The sequence below is a fragment of the Apus apus genome, chromosome 6, assembly GCF_020740795.1.
Source record: "Apus apus isolate bApuApu2 chromosome 6, bApuApu2.pri.cur, whole genome shotgun sequence".
NCBI classification, from domain to species: Eukaryota; Metazoa; Chordata; class Aves; order Apodiformes; family Apodidae; genus Apus; species Apus apus.
Window position 1 is genome coordinate 10374790 of NC_067287.1, and position 17082 is coordinate 10391871.

Below are 17082 nucleotides of genomic sequence, written 5' to 3' on the forward strand. Positions count from 1 at the left end.
TTCACAGACAAGAACATTTTATGTACTTGGCAAGTGATTTTAATATGACATCAAAAATATTTTCATATTACTCTGCCTTTGTAAAATGTTTTTTTTTCTTTTACTTCAGGCTTTTCAAGCAGTCATCAGCCAGCCAGTGGCATTGATGCTGAGAAAAGGACCTCCGTTTCTCATACAGATGGCACATACATTTCAACCACATATACCAGAGGAGGAGAAAGGACACTCCTGTCCATCTCAAATAGCAGCACCTCTGCCGACTCCTCAGAAAGTTCCACCTTTTTTTCTGAAATTTCCAACCCTTCTGATTCATTGAAGTCTTCTGTGGCACAGGACAGAAGGAGCAATGTATCCAGTGATGGCAGTTTTGTTGAACCATCTACAGAGCCATTGCTGGTACACTCTTCCAAACTGGTGACTTCTGCTTCTGCAGGCAACGTACCAAATACAACTCTCATCAGCACTGACTCTGAGTTGTTGACCACTGGCAGATCATCTCTATCTTCATCAGCATTTCCAGCCTCTTCCTCAGTGTCGTCACTGCATCACTCGCTCTCATCAACACCACCACCAACTTCTTTGTTTACATCATCAGAGTCATCTAAGCCACTCTCATCTTCTGTGATGGCATCTTCTCCCCCTCTGCAGGCTTTGTCATCCTCCTTGCCCACTTCCTCATTGCTTTCCTCATCTTATTCATTAGCATCTTTATTGCCTCTGTTTTCATCACCATCATCCATCTCACAGTCCAATGACAGTGATCAAACAAGCACCTCTGTAGCTACAACTGTGGTCAGACGGGTGCCTTCCACAGCTGCTGTGGCCAGGAGCTCACCCAGAGGGACCAACAAGCACAATGTCACGCACCAGCCCCAAAACGGCACCATCTTCACCTCCACTGGGTCTCCACTCCCCACAGCACCCATGGAGCAGCTTGGTGGACGCATCGTGTCCATGTCCACTCCTGTGGTGGTAACAGAGACTGTCTCACTGAGTGCCACCACTGCCCAGCGGGGCAGCTTCGGGAAGGCAACGTTGCTGCCCACCCCAGGTGGTGATGCCCCACAGGCTCAGCCAACAGATGCACCCCTTGCTCCCTCACCCAGTGCAACAAACCACAGTGTCATTGTCCCTGCAGTGGCACTGACCACGGTGAAACCTCCTGTGCTGACAACACCAGCCAGTCACCAGCCAAGCCCAGCTGATGCTAGCACCACAAAAGCCCACAGAGCTCAAACACCTGCTGCCACTAAGCATGCATATACCACTGCTAAAAGCACAGCAGCTGTGGATCCTACCACTGCAAGGCCTGGTAAAGTCACTGAAGAAAACATCCCTGTTACAAGTTCTTCTGAAGCCCCTCCAGTCAGTAAGACCACAGCGAGCATTGCAACTACTTTGGCTGCTACCAAAACAACCACTGTTTCTCTGTCAAGTAGCACGGCTGGGTTGAGGACATCATCTCCAGCAACAGGTAATGTGCACTTACCAGTGGTGGAGTCAGGAATGCCTGAGTCCCACTTTAAGGGTCTTCAAAGGGTTAGGCGTGAGTGTATGACAAGTCTGTTGTCAGCAGGGTTTGAGGATAAGAACTCGGTCTCCATGTTGTTAGTTTTAAGCATAAGTATTTAACAATCTAGCTAAACTGCTGGGAAAAGCAGAACGTTTTGGTGAACATTTCTGATAGAAACATTGAACTGAAATTTGAGAATCTCAAGAAAATAAAGATTACTGGCTCTCTAGGTAAGTGTAGAATGTGCTTTATTTTTCTCGATCGGTCAACAATATCAATTGACATTTGTCAATACTTATCCTATTAGTGAGAAAAGGCAGCTGGCCAGCACTTGGTGTTTGTGTTGGAGCTTCTGATATTACAACCTATGGTTGTTTTCTCCCCATTTCACTAAGTAATCTCCTGCTCAAGGGCCTGTTGCTTCTCCTAGTAGGCTACAAACTGTAGTCTTGCTAGACGTGTTGGTACAATCAGTCATTACTGCTGCCAGGCCCCTTATCTTCTCAAGTAAATACATTGACCAAAGTTTTATATGAATGTAAATTGAACGTGGGTTTAAAGTTCAGGATCCTGGCCCTCATGCTGCTGTAGGGTATTTTGTGTACTGATTGCATTAATCTTAGTGAAATACTGGCAATAGTTTATATTCCGTCCAATAATTAAGCTTTTAAAGGTTATTTCTCAGACTGATTGGTTTTAATTATAGCTACAGCTTCATAAAAAAAAAAAAAAAAAAAAAAATCACTGTAGGGGAATGGATATATTTTTTTAAAATTGACAAATTAAGGTGACATATCCTTTTTACCAACTGAATTCACACTTTTGCCTAGTTACTCCTTCCTTTAAATACCGAATTTTGCCATTTACCAGAATGCAAAAGATCCTTCTGCTGCCTTGGCCATGGTGCTTTGTGCATGGGCCCTCACAGCTGCCCTGGTCCCACTGTACAAAGTGCAAGCTAAAGCATGGCAAAGTGAAAGCTAATGTGTCAAAACATGCCCACTTATTTCTGGCTGCTTAGATCAGAGACACCAAACCTCCTTCTTGCTGATGCTGAGGTAGCCGTGCCAGGCTACTTGAGACACAAGATGGTGTTGTCAATGATGCAGAGATTGGCTCAGGGCCATCTGGTCTGCAGAGCCTACGTGATGCCATGGGGCACTGCAGTGCTGTCAGAGATGCACACTAGGGTTTGACTCTTGTGCTTTTTGCTTTAACCACAAAGCCCATCCTTCCTGCCACTGCTGCAGTGCTTGGCAGCAGCCTCAAAACAGGTACAAGTGGTGCTTAAGCTGTCTTGCTCATCTTGTCGTACCTTGTTGCTGGCAAGTCCACAGTCCTGCCGATGGTCTCCCCTTGCACACCTCTGTGATGTGTGTTTGTGCTTGTGTGAGTCACACGCACAGCAAGAGGAGCGTTTTTGACCGAGATGTTTTTTTGCAAAGGAAGGCATTGGATATCTTCTCTGGAATTTGCAGTTGAGTTGGCTCATCTATGAAGCATCTGAGTCTACAGTCATCAGTCCTCTGATACTCTGTGTTTCATGGTTGGTGTCTGCTCCCCAAGCCCTTGCACATTACAAGGGGTGGCACAGGCAGGTATCACTGCTGAGGCTGTTCCCACCCTCGCATGGAGCAGCTGCCTCCCCCAGGTAAAGGAGGTGACCGTGGCCAGGGATGTCTCCACCATTACTGGGTGATCTACTGACTGATCAGTGTTCAAGCACTAGCTTTGGATCATGGAAACAGTGCTTGGATGCAAAGAGCAGGACTTTGGTGAAAGAGACTGTGCTCCTGTGTCTGCCTCCCGCTGTTGAGGTCCCTTCTGCAGTCTGTCCATATCTGTAGGGTTACAGAATCACAGAATTGTCAGAGTTGGAACGGACCTCTATAGATAATCTAGTCCAATTCCCCTGCTAAAGCAGGATCCCCTAGAGCACCTTACCCAAGACTGCATCCAGGTGGGTTTTTTAATATCCCTGAAGAAGGAGACTCCACAACCTCTCTGGGCAGCCTGTCACTCTCCCAGTAGTTTTTCCTCATGTTTAAATGGAACTTCCCGTGTTCCAGCTTGTGCCCATTGCCCCTTATCCTGTCACTGGGAACTACTGAAAAGAGTCTGGCTCCATCCTCCCTGCACCCACCCTTTAGATACGTGCAGGTATTAATAAGGTCTGTCCTCAGCCTTCTCTTCTCCAGGCCAAAGGGTCCCAGCTCTCTCAGCCTTTCTTCATAAGGGAGATGCTCCAATCCCTCAGTCATTTTGTTGCCCTCTGATGGACTCTCTCTAGTAGTTCCATGTCTCTCCTGAGCTGGGGAGTCCAGAACTGGATGTAATGTTCCACATGTGGTCTGACCAGGGCAGAGTAGAGTGGTTGTTTGTCTTTGAAAAGCATCCAGGGGCCTGCAGGTGAGCAGTGCTGTAGACAAGCTGGGTCTTTGTGTTAACATGGACCAATACTGGGTCCCAAGGGCTTCTGAATTAAAAGTCAAGAGAAAGTTTCTGTTTATTCTTTCGGCTCGAACAGAATAAACAGTAAGTGCAAATGATGCAGTGAAGCATCTGATAATGCTCAGGGGCTCACAAAAGAGTTGATCTTTTTTAGCTCAACAGTTGATGATTTTTGTGATGCTCTAACTATAGCCTGGGTTGTTTTTTTTTCTGTTTTTGTAGAAGTGGATAAATGTCTTTCCAACCCTTGTCCTGCGCTGGCCACCTGCAACAACACCCATGATTCCTATATCTGTCAATGTCCTCTTGGATATGAGCTGGAAAAAGGAAAGTGCAATTTAGGTAAGAAAAAAAATTAAAACCTGGGAAGAAAAAGATGGAAATAACTACCTGCAATCTTCTCAAATTAACCTCTGCTCAGACTAGCTCAGGAGCTTAATGTTCCTCCCAACCACCACTTTTAATAAGAGCCTTTTTGCTGTTTATACAAGTGCAGGGCCTAATGCCTGTCACACGGGGCTGCCTGGGGAGCAGGCACAGTGACAGCTGAGGCTTTCTGAAAAACAGCAACAGAGTGGTGGGCTCAGGCTTGATAGTAAGGACAGATGTGTCCCTTCTCTTCCTGATGTGATTTACAACCCCCAAAATGTGTTCAGCAGCTTATTGGTAGCTCCCAGCCCTGCAAATCTGGGCAACAGTGCTTGGCTTGGGAGGAGTGGGGCTACTGTGTCACCTGGTCTTGGACAGATCAGCTGTGCTAAAAATTAAGCAGCCATGAAAGTCTTTGTAAGATCAAAGTCTTGTTTTGTACCTTTAGCATTTTTCATGCAATGCAGTTATTAGTTGGGACTCAGGTTCTGACCCCTTCCTTTCTTGTGAGAGGACTCTCAGTCTCAAGGACTTACAGTGTCCCATTGTAAAAGGGAATTTATTTTGCTAGAGTTTCTCTGGACCCTTAATCTGCAAGGATTGGAGACATGGAAATTTTGCTAAGGAAACATGGGTGAGGTGTCCCTGAAGGGTGTTTTGAAACATTTCTTCAAGCTGGAATGTGTCAGCTTCTAATTTAGAGATTTGTTTTGATTATGCCTTGAACTGGGATATGGGCGTATTATGTAAATTCTGTGAAGGTGATTCTTGTCTTATTTTTACAAGGAGTTGTTTCAATAAAGCTGTCTGATTCAAAACTTGTGGTGAAGATAGGCTCTCTAGATGGGAAAAAAATGGGAAAGAATTCCAGGCTTTATAGTGTTATCTGCAATTGTATTTGTTTTTCTGGTGGAACACAACACTGGAGCTCTGAGATCTCATTTCCACTGAGTATCTCATGGCACTTAATACAAGATTTAGGGCTATTATCTCTCCAAGTCTGGACAACTCAGATTATTGCATTCTACTGCCATGAATCAATATGAATCTAAGCATGGAAAAATGCATCTTTTGGACCTCTTTTCAAATGTCATTGCTTGTTCTGTCCAACAGTTTGAAAAATGAAAATGTTCTTTCTACAGTGTTTTATTTTGACTTTGCTGATATACTTTCCTTCCATTGCAGAGAGTGGTAAGAGATTTAATGCATTTAGTCCAAATTATTATAAATAGCTTTGGTACCTGAAACCATCTTATTACTAAATTTACCCATCTCTCTGTTCAGGGGTCCTTTTAAATTCGTCTGTGTTTCGATAAGAAATGTATGAATGCTGCAGTGAAATGCTGGCTGTCCAACAGCACTGAGCTCTGGAATTTGACTGGGGCTGTGGGAACATCACAGCAACCCCTGGGAAAAATCCCAAGGCTGGGACTTTGCTTTACTGGGGACGTGTCACTCAGACATAAGTTTTCTGTCCGCAGAGTGCAAGGGTTTCCCATGCAGACAGTCACTGATGTAAGGCAGATGGAACTGCAGCTACACATGGCATGGAGATAATGTGTTCTGACTAACTTGTCTTATTCTCCTTTTCAGTGAGAATATTTATTGGCCAGGTCCCCCTGAAACTTAATATTACCCATGGAAAGTATGCAGAGCTCCTCCATGTTGAGGGTGAAATCCTGGCGATGGTGAGTGTCGCTGGGACTTTGGCAATGATGGGACAGGTCCTCTGCTCCTCTTACAGTTGTCATGCGAAGCCACATGACTCTCTACTATGCATTTAGCCTTGTTAATTGTTAAACCATCCTGGTCTAGTGTGATTAGGATTTATGAGATGTATGCATTTAAATCCTAGCACACTTCTCCCTCCTGCCCTACCCAGTCTTTCAAGCTACCCGGCTCTTATGGGGCTTAAGACAGCACATTTGGCCAGAAAATTCTGCAGCCCTTTTGTGAAGAAGTGAGGCTGGGGTAATGCTTTGCTAGCCTCCATTCTTTCCTAGCTTCTTCTGGCTGCATTGCTGTTTCCAGACCTCAAAAGAACTTTAGTGCTCCTCGAAGGTCAAACATTAAAACAGTAACTCTGGGCTCCATTGTTCATTAGTAAACCTCACAAGTGGTGGGGCAGGTTGGACTGCAGCTGGTGCCACCTCGCTTTGAGCTAAACCCCGTGGGATGAAGCACAGCAGGAACACCCACTCAAACATACCTTCCTCTTGGTGGAGCTTCCCAGCAATGCCATAGCAAACGTGTGGCCCTCGGTCAGTTGAGGGCAAGTGCTGGGAGACTCCACTAAGACTCCTGGATAGAGAGGGCACATCTGGGAGTAGATACATCTCTGTTCATTTTTTAGCTAGATCATTGCATGCATGAGTTGATCCTGTTAGCAAATATCTCTGGAGAATACAGGGGAGGGTGTCGGTGACCCAGGAGGGCTGTCCTGTGTTGTGTCCTGCCTGGCTGCCTCCCTCCATCATTCCCAGGGGCACTAACAGCTGCTCTCTCCTTCCTTTCAGCTCAATGCATCGCTGTCAGGCTTGCCAGGGTACCACCACTCCACAGTTAAGGCAACCAGGTAAGGCTGAAGCTACCAGGGGGAAGAATGAGAAACTCAAGTGTTGAGGATGTTCAGCTTGAGATCCATATTCTCCTTTTTGAGTTGGTGCTGGGCTTGAAGCAATATAGCTTAGAGGCTCTGGGACATCAGGAGATGCCCGTTTGCCCAACTCATCTGGTATCCTCCTTGGGACCTAAGTGGCTTGGGGGCAGGCTTGTGAGCTGCCCAGGAGGGATCTATGGCTGGTTTCAAAGTGAGCTACCATCACCCCTCCCTGCCCCAGATTCACCTCTCTGTGTCCCGTTTTTAAGGTCTGTTACAATGCGTGGCTGTTTCAGTATGTCTGCAATATTGTGTCTGTGATAAGCATCTCTTGTGTTAATGAAAGTTCCTCTGTATAAGGTGCTAATGATTACATCAAACTGACCCATGGTACTCAGGGGCTGTTTTGTTTTGTTTTCTGTTAGGGAGGCAAATTTTGTGCATGTTTCAGTGCAATCCACGTTCTCTTTAGCATCCAACGTGACTTTCTACGATGTTGTGGGCAGCGTGAAAAGCTACATTCGAGGTTGTAAATCCCCCACTGAAACGTGCCAGTTCATCTCCAGCCTGAAACCACTCCACAGAGGTAAATACCTTCTGGAGGAACTGTGATGGGAAGGGAAAGGGATGTTTTATTTGGCGTCTTCTGTAACAGAGGGCAGAAGGATTTGGGCATTTGGAAAAACCCCTCTGAATCTTATTTATCATATTTAAATGGGAATTGTCTTATGAGCCCTGCAGTACAAAAGGGATGCAGATATCGAGCCTTATCTTCACCACATGTGTGAGAAATCTGCTTCTGTGAAAACATGATGCAGATCAGGATTAGAGGCACTGCAGGGCAGCCTTTCATCTCTGGAATGTGACGCTGGGCCCCAGCCAGATCAAAAAGCCACATCTTATTCCTCCTGCATGGCCAGGATCTGGGGAAACTGTGAAAACCAAGAGATAAACCCCCCCATCAAGTTGATTAGCGCTGCTGGAGGCTACATGGAGAGATGCACTCTTATTGCTGCAGGCTATAAAACTAGCTCACAGTTAAGAGCCTTTGATTTCTGTACCAAATCCTCTACCTGCCAAAGGGGAGAAGCACATCAGTGTTGTACAGAACCTTCTCCTGGTGGACCCTATTGGTGCTGGTGACCGTGGGCCCTGCACCTCCTGTTCTTTGCTTTGGGAGGGAGGGATAGAGAAGATTTAGCCATGAGAAGGCACTGGTGGGATGCAGCGAGTGAGCACCCTTCAAAGATGTGTTTCTGCAAGGTTTCTGCAGTTCAAGGCTTCAGGGTTTGGCTTTGAGGATGAAGGGTGGCAGCGCTTAGCCTGGGTGTATTGGGAAATCCCTTGGATCGTTTTGGGAAAGTAAAGATGAAGATGAGAAATTTAGTGTGTGCTTTAATTTTAACATGCCATATTTTAAAGCCACATTCCACCATGGATTGAATTAAATTACTTTGATATAGCTGCTCAGATTATACCTAGCTGTTACAGTTGCTAAAATGCCTCTGGTGGAGTCTACTTTTAACTTGAAATAAGCAGAATAAAAACCAAATCATGTTCTTGTGTAAGTATTTAAAAGAAAAGATGTCAGGTAAAAAAAAATTTAAAATCTAGAAGGGAGAGGTTTATAAAAGGTGAGTGCCAAATGAATGACACGTTTTCCATAAAATTCTATTTCTCATGAGTATTTTTCAAGTTTTTCATTTCATTTTGTCTGGCCTCCCAGTAAAAAATGTAAATTCAGTGACACCATTTCTGTCATTTACTCACAGTTTTGCTGAATGCTCATTCTAACAAATCTGACTTTCTGAACTGCAACACTGCTTCGGAGTAATGTAGCGAAAGGACAATTTCTTTTTTGGAAAATGGAAAAATCCAGTGCTTAATATTGATATGGAAAAAAATTGTTTTGCGCTGAGCAAAATGTTTTGCTTGACATAAACTTAAAAACTGATTTGTTCAACTGTCTCAGGGGGTGAATGTGTTCCAGCTTGAGCCAAACCAAATTTTTCTTGCATTTCCCCTTCTGCCTCCGAGCTGAAACATTTACTATTCACCCCCTCTATTTGCACACATGTCAGGAGATGCACAAGGAATGGTGACAGTGTAATGCTGATTGTCTCCTAATGGAACAAGTATTATTTTTTTAAAGAAGAGAAGAGGTTAAAACAGTATAGGAGCTGGATGTGATGCCTTTGGAAGCACATGTGCATAGTGGTGGGTTCAGAGAGAACCATGCTTATATTGGCCACTTCTTCCCAACAGTTGGCAGCTTGTGCAAGCAGAAGGACCCCGAATGTGACAAGGAAACATCTGAATGCACCGACTTTGATGGCGTTGCGCTCTGCCAGTGTAAAAGTGGGTACTTCAAATACAACAAGATGGACCACTCCTGCAGAGGTATTGTTCTCTGTGTGGCATATTTTGCCTGATTTTTGCTTAAACTTTTTGTTCCAGTGCAAATGAGAGTGTGTGTATTGCTGTGCATGCAAGAAGCTTGATATTATGAATAAATATTAGCAGCTCAAGTTTCTTGTATTTAGTTAGGGGACTTTTCAGCAGACACTGAAGATACAGTCTCTCTCTAGGAATAATATTATCTCTTTCTGGAGCGTGCTGGGAGTCATTGATCAAGAAGAGGGAGAAAGAGGCCCAACTACTTTGGGCTCCAGTTCAGTGGCACAGAGCAGAGATGACATGCAGCTCTGCCTGTTTTGGTTTTGTCTGAACTCTCAGCGAACTTAGGTTCACAAGCTTATATTAATACTTCACCAGTATTTTTAAGTGTCTAAAAACTATTGTCAATTTATTTTTCAGCTGGTTTCCTAATAGAATCTGTAAGCTTAAGGTTTGTATTGTTTTTTAGCTGCTCCTCAGATCATGAAATCTGGTTGTGCTACATTTTTAAAGAAGGTCTTTGTCCGTGTGCCAGTTGTCAAAATGACTTCTCTATGATCAGGGTGTCCATTCCTTAATTCCAGCAGGTGTTGTAGGGCTTCTGAAGAAAGGGAGATTTCTGATGACATATCAGTAAGAATTACAATACTGGTTCTGTATTGTTTCTGGCAGTGCCTGCTGGGTTGCAGTTGAGATAGGATGAGATAGATGCTTTGTTGATTCCAAATCAGAAAAATATGTCTGGAAATAACTCGTGCTGCAGGCACTGGGATGGACATCTCTGAGATGGGCATCTCTGGGTTCCGGGCCATGGTCCTGCCTCTCCCCTGCTCTGTCACTGGGCAAAACCTTTCTTCTTTGTGTTTTCCTTCCCTCCCTTCATCTTGTATATTGGGCTGATTGTTGTATGATTTAGGCTGCAGTGCAGAGGTGTGAGGATAGCACCAACTGCATGGTGCCACGCTCCAGCAAGGTGCCAGATTTTCAGCATCACTTTCTTCTCATCTGGGTAAGCCAAGTGGTTGGGATTTTAAAGGCTTTTTCAAAAGCCAAGCTGTGGCCCTTGTTTGGTATTTAAGGCTATTTTCTGATAAAAATAGCATACAATATGCCAGGCTCTTTTAAAATTTCTGCCCTCTTAGTAACTAAACAGGAACTGAGGTCTCCTGAGCATCTGACCCTCATTGTGGGTCATGAAAATGCAGTGGGGTGACTCCAATTATAGTATTTGCAAAGGGGGAAGTGGCTATTGTGCTGCCCTGTCCGGTCTCCCCCGTGGGAAGGCAGGTACAGCCGGGAGATCTGCCGTGGAACAGCAATGGAACGGGGGATCGGCTGCTCCTACCCCTTGGGATTGTTCTCTCCTGCCTTGCTGTGTCTGTCCCCTGAGGCATGCTCAAAAAAGCATCCCTGGGCCAGGGAAGGATTTGGTCTCTGAGCCGCAGGAGTTGGGACATATTGGTTGTGGTACCGCAGTGGGGTGTGGTTTGGTCGTTTCTGTGTTGTTGCTGGTTTTCAGCCTTCTCGGGGCTGTTTTAGAAACGGGGCAACAAACCTAATGTGCTAACTTTTCTGGAGCATGCTATTTTTAATAAGACAGAGTGTTTCCAGAGCTAAGCAAGGAGAAGCAGAGCAGGTTTCCAAAGAGACCCCTGAGTCTCTTTCAGGAAAGCAAAGGCAAAGAAATCCTGAGTAGAAAAGCAAAACTTGATAGCTTTGCTTGGCCCCTGACACTTAAGCCTTTCCTTTGTTCCCTGCTCGTGTTTGAAAGCTTGCCGAGTGAGTGTGACAGCACGAGCTCTCCTGGGAGAGTGTTCAAAGGAGCAGGAAGGATGCCAGAGGAGAAAGTAAAGGAGCAGGAAAGGCAGGGTGAGGAGAGGAAGAGACATAAGCACTGAGCATTTAAGTAAGACAGAAGGATGCGTGTTCAGGACCTTGCTTTTCACTGCCCCTATGGCCTCCTGGCTGAGAATTGTCTGCCTGTGGAGTCCCAGAGCTGCTCCTGCCCAAGGCACCGCTCCAGCTTTGAGCCTGCTCAAGGTGTACGTGCCCTACACACATTTCTGGGCTAGGGTTGAGAGGGTGAGACCAAACTGGGCTCCAGCATCTGCCTGCAGGCTCCTCCAGGCCTTCACAACACACATGCGGTAGGCTGGGGCACACAGGACTGGGGTACATGGGGCTGCTGCCATTATCTGAGAAGGCAGTTTGTGTCAAGGTGATGCCTCCCTCCCCTTTACTGCAGATTTCATTATTGCTTCGTCTTCTGGGTTGCTTTGGTAGAACATTAGCTCCATGATGTTTCCAGTCTGGGAGCAACCCATCCAGTCCCATTTTGCTAATGCCTCAGTGTTATGAACAAGCCAAGGCAAGGACCCTATGAGATTTACTACCTTTCCCTGGCTGTTGGTTGACTGAGGCTCTTGACTCTTGTCCAGTTACATCTGGTCTCTTCCTTGACTTCAAGGAAACCATCCTAGAGAGAGAAAAATAAATCTTGAGCAAAAAACATGCAACAGGGGGACTATGTAAAGAGCCTCACCCTCCTCATCCCCAGCTCTGGAAGAACAAATGGAGCAAAAGAGGTGCTGGAGGAGTAGTGAAGCTATACAGGGCAGAGAAAAGGATGCAAGAACACCCATCATGGACATCAGCCACCCACCATCATCATTGGTGCCAGTTGCTGCAACAAGTCTGTGCCTAGAGCTACAATACTCATGGTGTTGGGTGCCTCACCCATCTGCATCCACACACCCCACAGGGGAAAATGGCACCTGCAGGAACAATGAGAAGCTTAGTAAATAGGATACAGGCAAATAGAATTTCAATATGAACACAAGCAAGGCCAGGCATCCAAGAGCAGTGTGCTAAGCATGCTGCTGGTCATGTCTCCTGGAAAGCAGGGCCTTGGGCAGAGCTGTGAAGAGGGCTTGGCAGGTGAAGAAGAGGTCCCCAGCTCTGGCTTGTAAGACTAATATTAGTCTCTGGATGCATTAAGGGGGCATGGGCCAGCAGAAGAGGGCAAGTTTTGTTATCCTTTGGTTTGCAACATCTGTTTCTGGGAACCAGAAATCAAAAGGGCCAAGAAGAACCTGTGAGCATTCAGAGAAAAGCTGCAATAACCAGGGACACTCAAAGATCTCAGTGTGCTTGGCTTTATTAAAGGCAAAGGAGTGATGTGATGGTGAGGAGGAGAAATGTGATCATATAACCTTTCCCAGCCTAGCAAGAAAACATCCAAAGGCTGGAATTTGACACTGGGATAATTCAGACCAGAAAGAAGGTGAATGTTTTTAATGGCTGGGGAAATTAACTTTATGAGCATCTGACCCAGGACTGTGGTTGATTGTCTGTCACTGAAAATATTAACATCAATCTTGGATGGTTCTTTTAAAATATAATCCCAGTTCAACTATTTTATTTTAAACTGGAATTAAATTTAGGGAAGTTCTGTGACCTGTATAATGAAGGGGAGGTCACAGTCATATTGCTCCCTGCTGGCATCAATATCACCTGTTATTGGTGCTGGAAGAGCCATAAACCTCTGAATCCAGCTGTAAAACTAGTGCTCTCTCTTGGTGTGCTCTGATATTGCCACCCCATCCTAATGGACAGCACTGCACATTTTTCCTTCCTTCCTCCTCTCCTGTGCTAAGTGCTTCTGCAAATACACAATCACTGACTGTGCCAGAGAGGAAAAGGCATCTGGTGTGCAGGGAGCAGCAGAGGGGAAGGAGAGAAGGTGAGGGCTTTGCTGCAGCTTAGCTGGAATGTCTGCTGGAAGCCCCCTCATCTCTCCACAGATTTCCTCATGCTTGCTGGGGTTAGAGAGCGCCCGAGCTTTTGGCTGCAGGTTATCCCTGTGGTTAGAGAGCGAGGCAGGGGAAGAGGGCTTGAGAGCTGCTGCCTCATCATTTTTAAGGATATAATGTTTGAGGGGAAAATTCTATTATTGATATGTTCTGTTTCTCTTAACGATCTGGTTTATTCTGTGTGGAGTGTGTTGCAGGGATTTCCCAGACCTTTGGGTGATGTCTTGCCAGGCTCCCGAGAGTTGCTGCACTGCTGGCCCTGGGCTTGTCCCTGTGCCCTAAGTGACTCTGTCACTCCTCCCCAGGTCTCTCTCTGAGCTGTCTCAGGTGACCACCTTGTGTTGAAAAGAGAACTGACTGCAAAGTTCAAACAAATTATTTATTTGAACTGCACTCAAATATTTAATGTGCTACTGTTGCAGGTTTTCACAGGTACAATGGAAGAATGTCCTATTACAACTTAAAAGCAAGAATACACTATTCAGCCTAGAAAGATTCATGGACCACAAAAAATTCTTCACTGAAAGGCTTGTCAGGCACTGGAACAGGCTGCCCAGGGAAGTGGTGGAGTCACCATCCCTGAGGGTATTTAAAGGTTGTGTAGATGGGATGCTAAGGAACATGGTTTAGTGGTGGACTTGACAGCACTGGGTTAACGGTTGGGCTTGATGATCCTGAAGTTCTTTTAAAACCAAAACAATCCTATGATTACAACCTATAAAGCTTCACAGATCACACTCTTACAGAACCTCATGGCAGTCTGGTGAGGTTCCTGCTGGTTGGAAAAAGGGAACATAGCCCCTATTTTTAAAAAGGAGAAAAAGGAAGACCCAGGGACGAGTGGTGTCCCTCAGGGGTCAGTAACAGGACCAGTGCTGTTTAACATCTTTGCTGGAGACATGGACAGTGAGCTTGAGTGTATTCTCAGCAAATTTGCTGATGATACCAAGCTGTGTGGTGTGGTTGACACCCTAGAGGGAAGGGATGCCATCCAGGCTGCAGAGGTGGGCCAGTGCCAACCTCATGAAGTTCAACAAGGCCAAGTGCGGGGTCCTGCACCGGGGTTGGCACAACCCCAGGCACAAATACAGGCTGGGGGAAGAATGGCTGGAGAGCAGTCCTGAAGAGAAGGACTTGGGGGTGGTAGTTGATGAGAAGCCCGACGTGAGCCACCAGTGTGTGTTGGAGCCCAGAGAGCCAAACACATCCTGGGCTGCATCAAAAGAAGTGTGGCCAGCAGGGCCAGGGAGGTGATTCTGCCCCTCTGCTCTGCTCTGGTCAGACCCCACCTGGAATACTGTGTACAGTTCTGGTGTCCTCAGCACAAGAAAGATATAGACCTGTTGGAGAGGGTCCAGAGAAGGGCCACCAAAATGATCAAAGAGCTGGAGCACCTCTGCTATGAAGACAGGCTGAGAGAGTTGGGGCTGCTCAGCCTAGAGAAGAGAAGGCTCCAGGGAGACCTTATAGCACCTTCCAGTACTTGAAAGGGGCTACAGGAAAGCTGGGGAGGGGCTTTTCATCAGAGAAGACAGTGATAGGACAAGAGCTAATGGTTTTAAACTGAGAGAGGGGAGATTCAGGTTAGATATTAAGAAGAAATTCTTCACTGTAAGGGTGGTGAGGAACTGGAATGAGTTGCCCAGGGAGGCTGTTGATGCCCCATCCCTGGAGGTTTTTAAGGCCAGGTTGGACGAGGTTTTGTGCAACCTGATCTAGTGGTGGGGTTCCCTGCTCATAGCAGGGGGGTTGGAACTTCATGATCTTTAAGGTCCCTTCCAACCTTGAAGATTCTATGAACCTACAAAGCATGCTAAATATTATGGGTGTGTTAGTTAATCACCATGGTTACAAACTTAAAGCATGGAAAATATTTGTTTACCTATCCAGGTAAGGGCACGCAATTCCAGGGAAGGGACCTTGGCTGGTGTCCCAATCCAAGGGCAGAGGTCTCCACAGCGGTCAGCTGCATAATTGGAGAAGAGACTCCCGATTCCCAAACTGAATCTTAGGGTTTTTATTCCTTGTTTTACATGAATGTGGGCAAGGACTCTACCTGAGAGGATTATACCATCTGGAATATTTATCTTTGGCGATATAAGGGAGTTTCCCCATATCTTTGTTTATTCATCTATGGGGGAGGTTTACTTTAGTATCCTTTACTTTCTATTTCTCTTTTGTTGATTTTGTGGTTGACGGGGTACACAAGGTTGTTGGCTGAAGCCAGCATTAAAACCCCCCAGCTTCTCTTTATCTTTCTTGGGGAAGTGAATATTGGCTTAGACTGAGACTCAAGGCATATTATTTGTTGAGGGATTTCAAAACTCAACTCAGGTTTTGGTTCTTTGAATGATGCAGCACTACCCTGGTTGGTCTTTGGCTTATTGGACAACTGAGGGCTAAACCATCTACACAGCTCCCCATGAATTGCCTCTGCAGTGACAGGCCCTCAAGGCAATCCAAGACTGGGTTGATTTTACACACCCCCGCCCCCCCCCCATGATTCACCTACATGCACCAGATATTACTGAAACCCGTTTATGAACTATGAGCTGGGTGATCCATATGCACCTTCACTGCCTCCACAAAAGGTAGGGGGTCTGCAGGACTATTGCTGAGAAAATTATTATCTTATCAGTAATTTCAAGCTTATAATTTAGGCATCAGCGCTTTTGCTGTTCATCAGGAGAGTTGTATAATCTTAGATACTTCAGGTGATGAGACAGTTGTCCTTTCAGCATGGTAGGTGTAACGAAGCTTTGGCTTGGTTTTTACTGACATTTTGTACATAGCCATTTTCTGGGTTATTTAGAACTAGTAAAATGTTTAATGTCTTTTCTATAGTAAAATAGTATATTTTGAAACTTTTTTAGCTCCAAATTTGAAAGAAATAAAGAACCCTGACCTTTTTCATGAGGCAAAACATGACATACTGCTTTGAGTTAACCATGACTCTGCATAACATTTTTTTGCAGTACTAGCATTTGAAAGTAATGAATAACATGCATCAATGCTAAAGTAGCACTGTTCAAATGAGTTTCTGAGAGAAAAACTAGAGACATTTGCAGATTTTTTACACTGCTGTTTTGTGGGAAGCAATACAAGTGTGCAGTGAGTTCCCATTTGAGTGAGAAGTTCTGCTGGGAATTACTTTACTAGCTGCCCATCCTGTGCCAGCCTCTGGGCTAGCTCTGCTGGGAAGTCCTGAAATGATCCTGTCAAAGCCAGTGGGAGGTGAATTTAAGTGCATGGTGTTTTGCTTAAACCAGAGGAGATACTGCATCACACCAAACTGCATGGCGTTCCTGTCATGCCGGCAGCAAAGACCGGTTTGTGGGTCCCCAAGGTTGTTTGAGGTGAGGCTGCCATGGGAAGCAGCCATGGGAAGTGCCTCCTTCCCCTGCGCCACTACTCAGAGCTCATGGCCCTTCTCTCTTCTGTGTTTTTAGCTTGTGAAGATGGATATAAGCTGGAAAACGAGACCTGTGTGAGGTATGGTGACTCTTCTGCACTTCTCCTACCCCACCATCCTTCTTAATGTTGCTGTGGTGACCTGTTGGCACAATTAAGCCCTGTTGTTTTCTGTTACCAGCTGCCCATTTGGCTTAGGTGGATTCAACTGTGGAAACCGTAAGTACTGAGTTTTGTTTCCTTTAATGTCCACAGCATCAGAAATGGGAAATTAGAAACAAGTAATTGCAAATTACTGTGTCTAAAATGCAGCAGGTGCATGCTATTCTTATCAGTGGTTTTTGTTTCTTCATTTCTGTTTAAAATTATTTTGTTGACCTCACTTGATAAGGTTAACTTAATATTATCTCCCAAGGATAGGGAGTCTCCTTTCTCTGGAGACTCTGTCATGATAGCACATGTAGTGGCACTCCTGAAGGGAGGTATTCAGAGTTGAATCCATGAAATACTGTTTGAATTATCCTCATCCA

The 17082-nt window shown here is 45.4% G+C and overlaps 1 protein-coding gene across 5 annotated transcripts in view; it reads left to right on the forward strand.

The window, feature by feature from the left end:
• HEG1 (heart development protein with EGF like domains 1) overlaps positions 1 to 17082 on the forward strand; it is a 55458-nt gene that overhangs the window by 29497 nt on the left and 8879 nt on the right. For all 5 annotated transcript variants that reach the window (XM_051623107.1, XM_051623110.1, XM_051623108.1 and 2 more), the window contains exons 12-19: positions 110 to 1474; positions 4187 to 4306; positions 5927 to 6021; positions 6850 to 6908; positions 7358 to 7518; positions 9198 to 9332; positions 16591 to 16633; positions 16734 to 16771. In XM_051623107.1, coding sequence (XP_051479067.1) covers positions 110 to 1474; positions 4187 to 4306; positions 5927 to 6021; positions 6850 to 6908; positions 7358 to 7518; positions 9198 to 9332; positions 16591 to 16633; positions 16734 to 16771 — 2016 coding nt within the window. The remainder of the gene's footprint in view (positions 1 to 109; positions 1475 to 4186; positions 4307 to 5926; positions 6022 to 6849; positions 6909 to 7357; positions 7519 to 9197; positions 9333 to 16590; positions 16634 to 16733; positions 16772 to 17082) is intronic.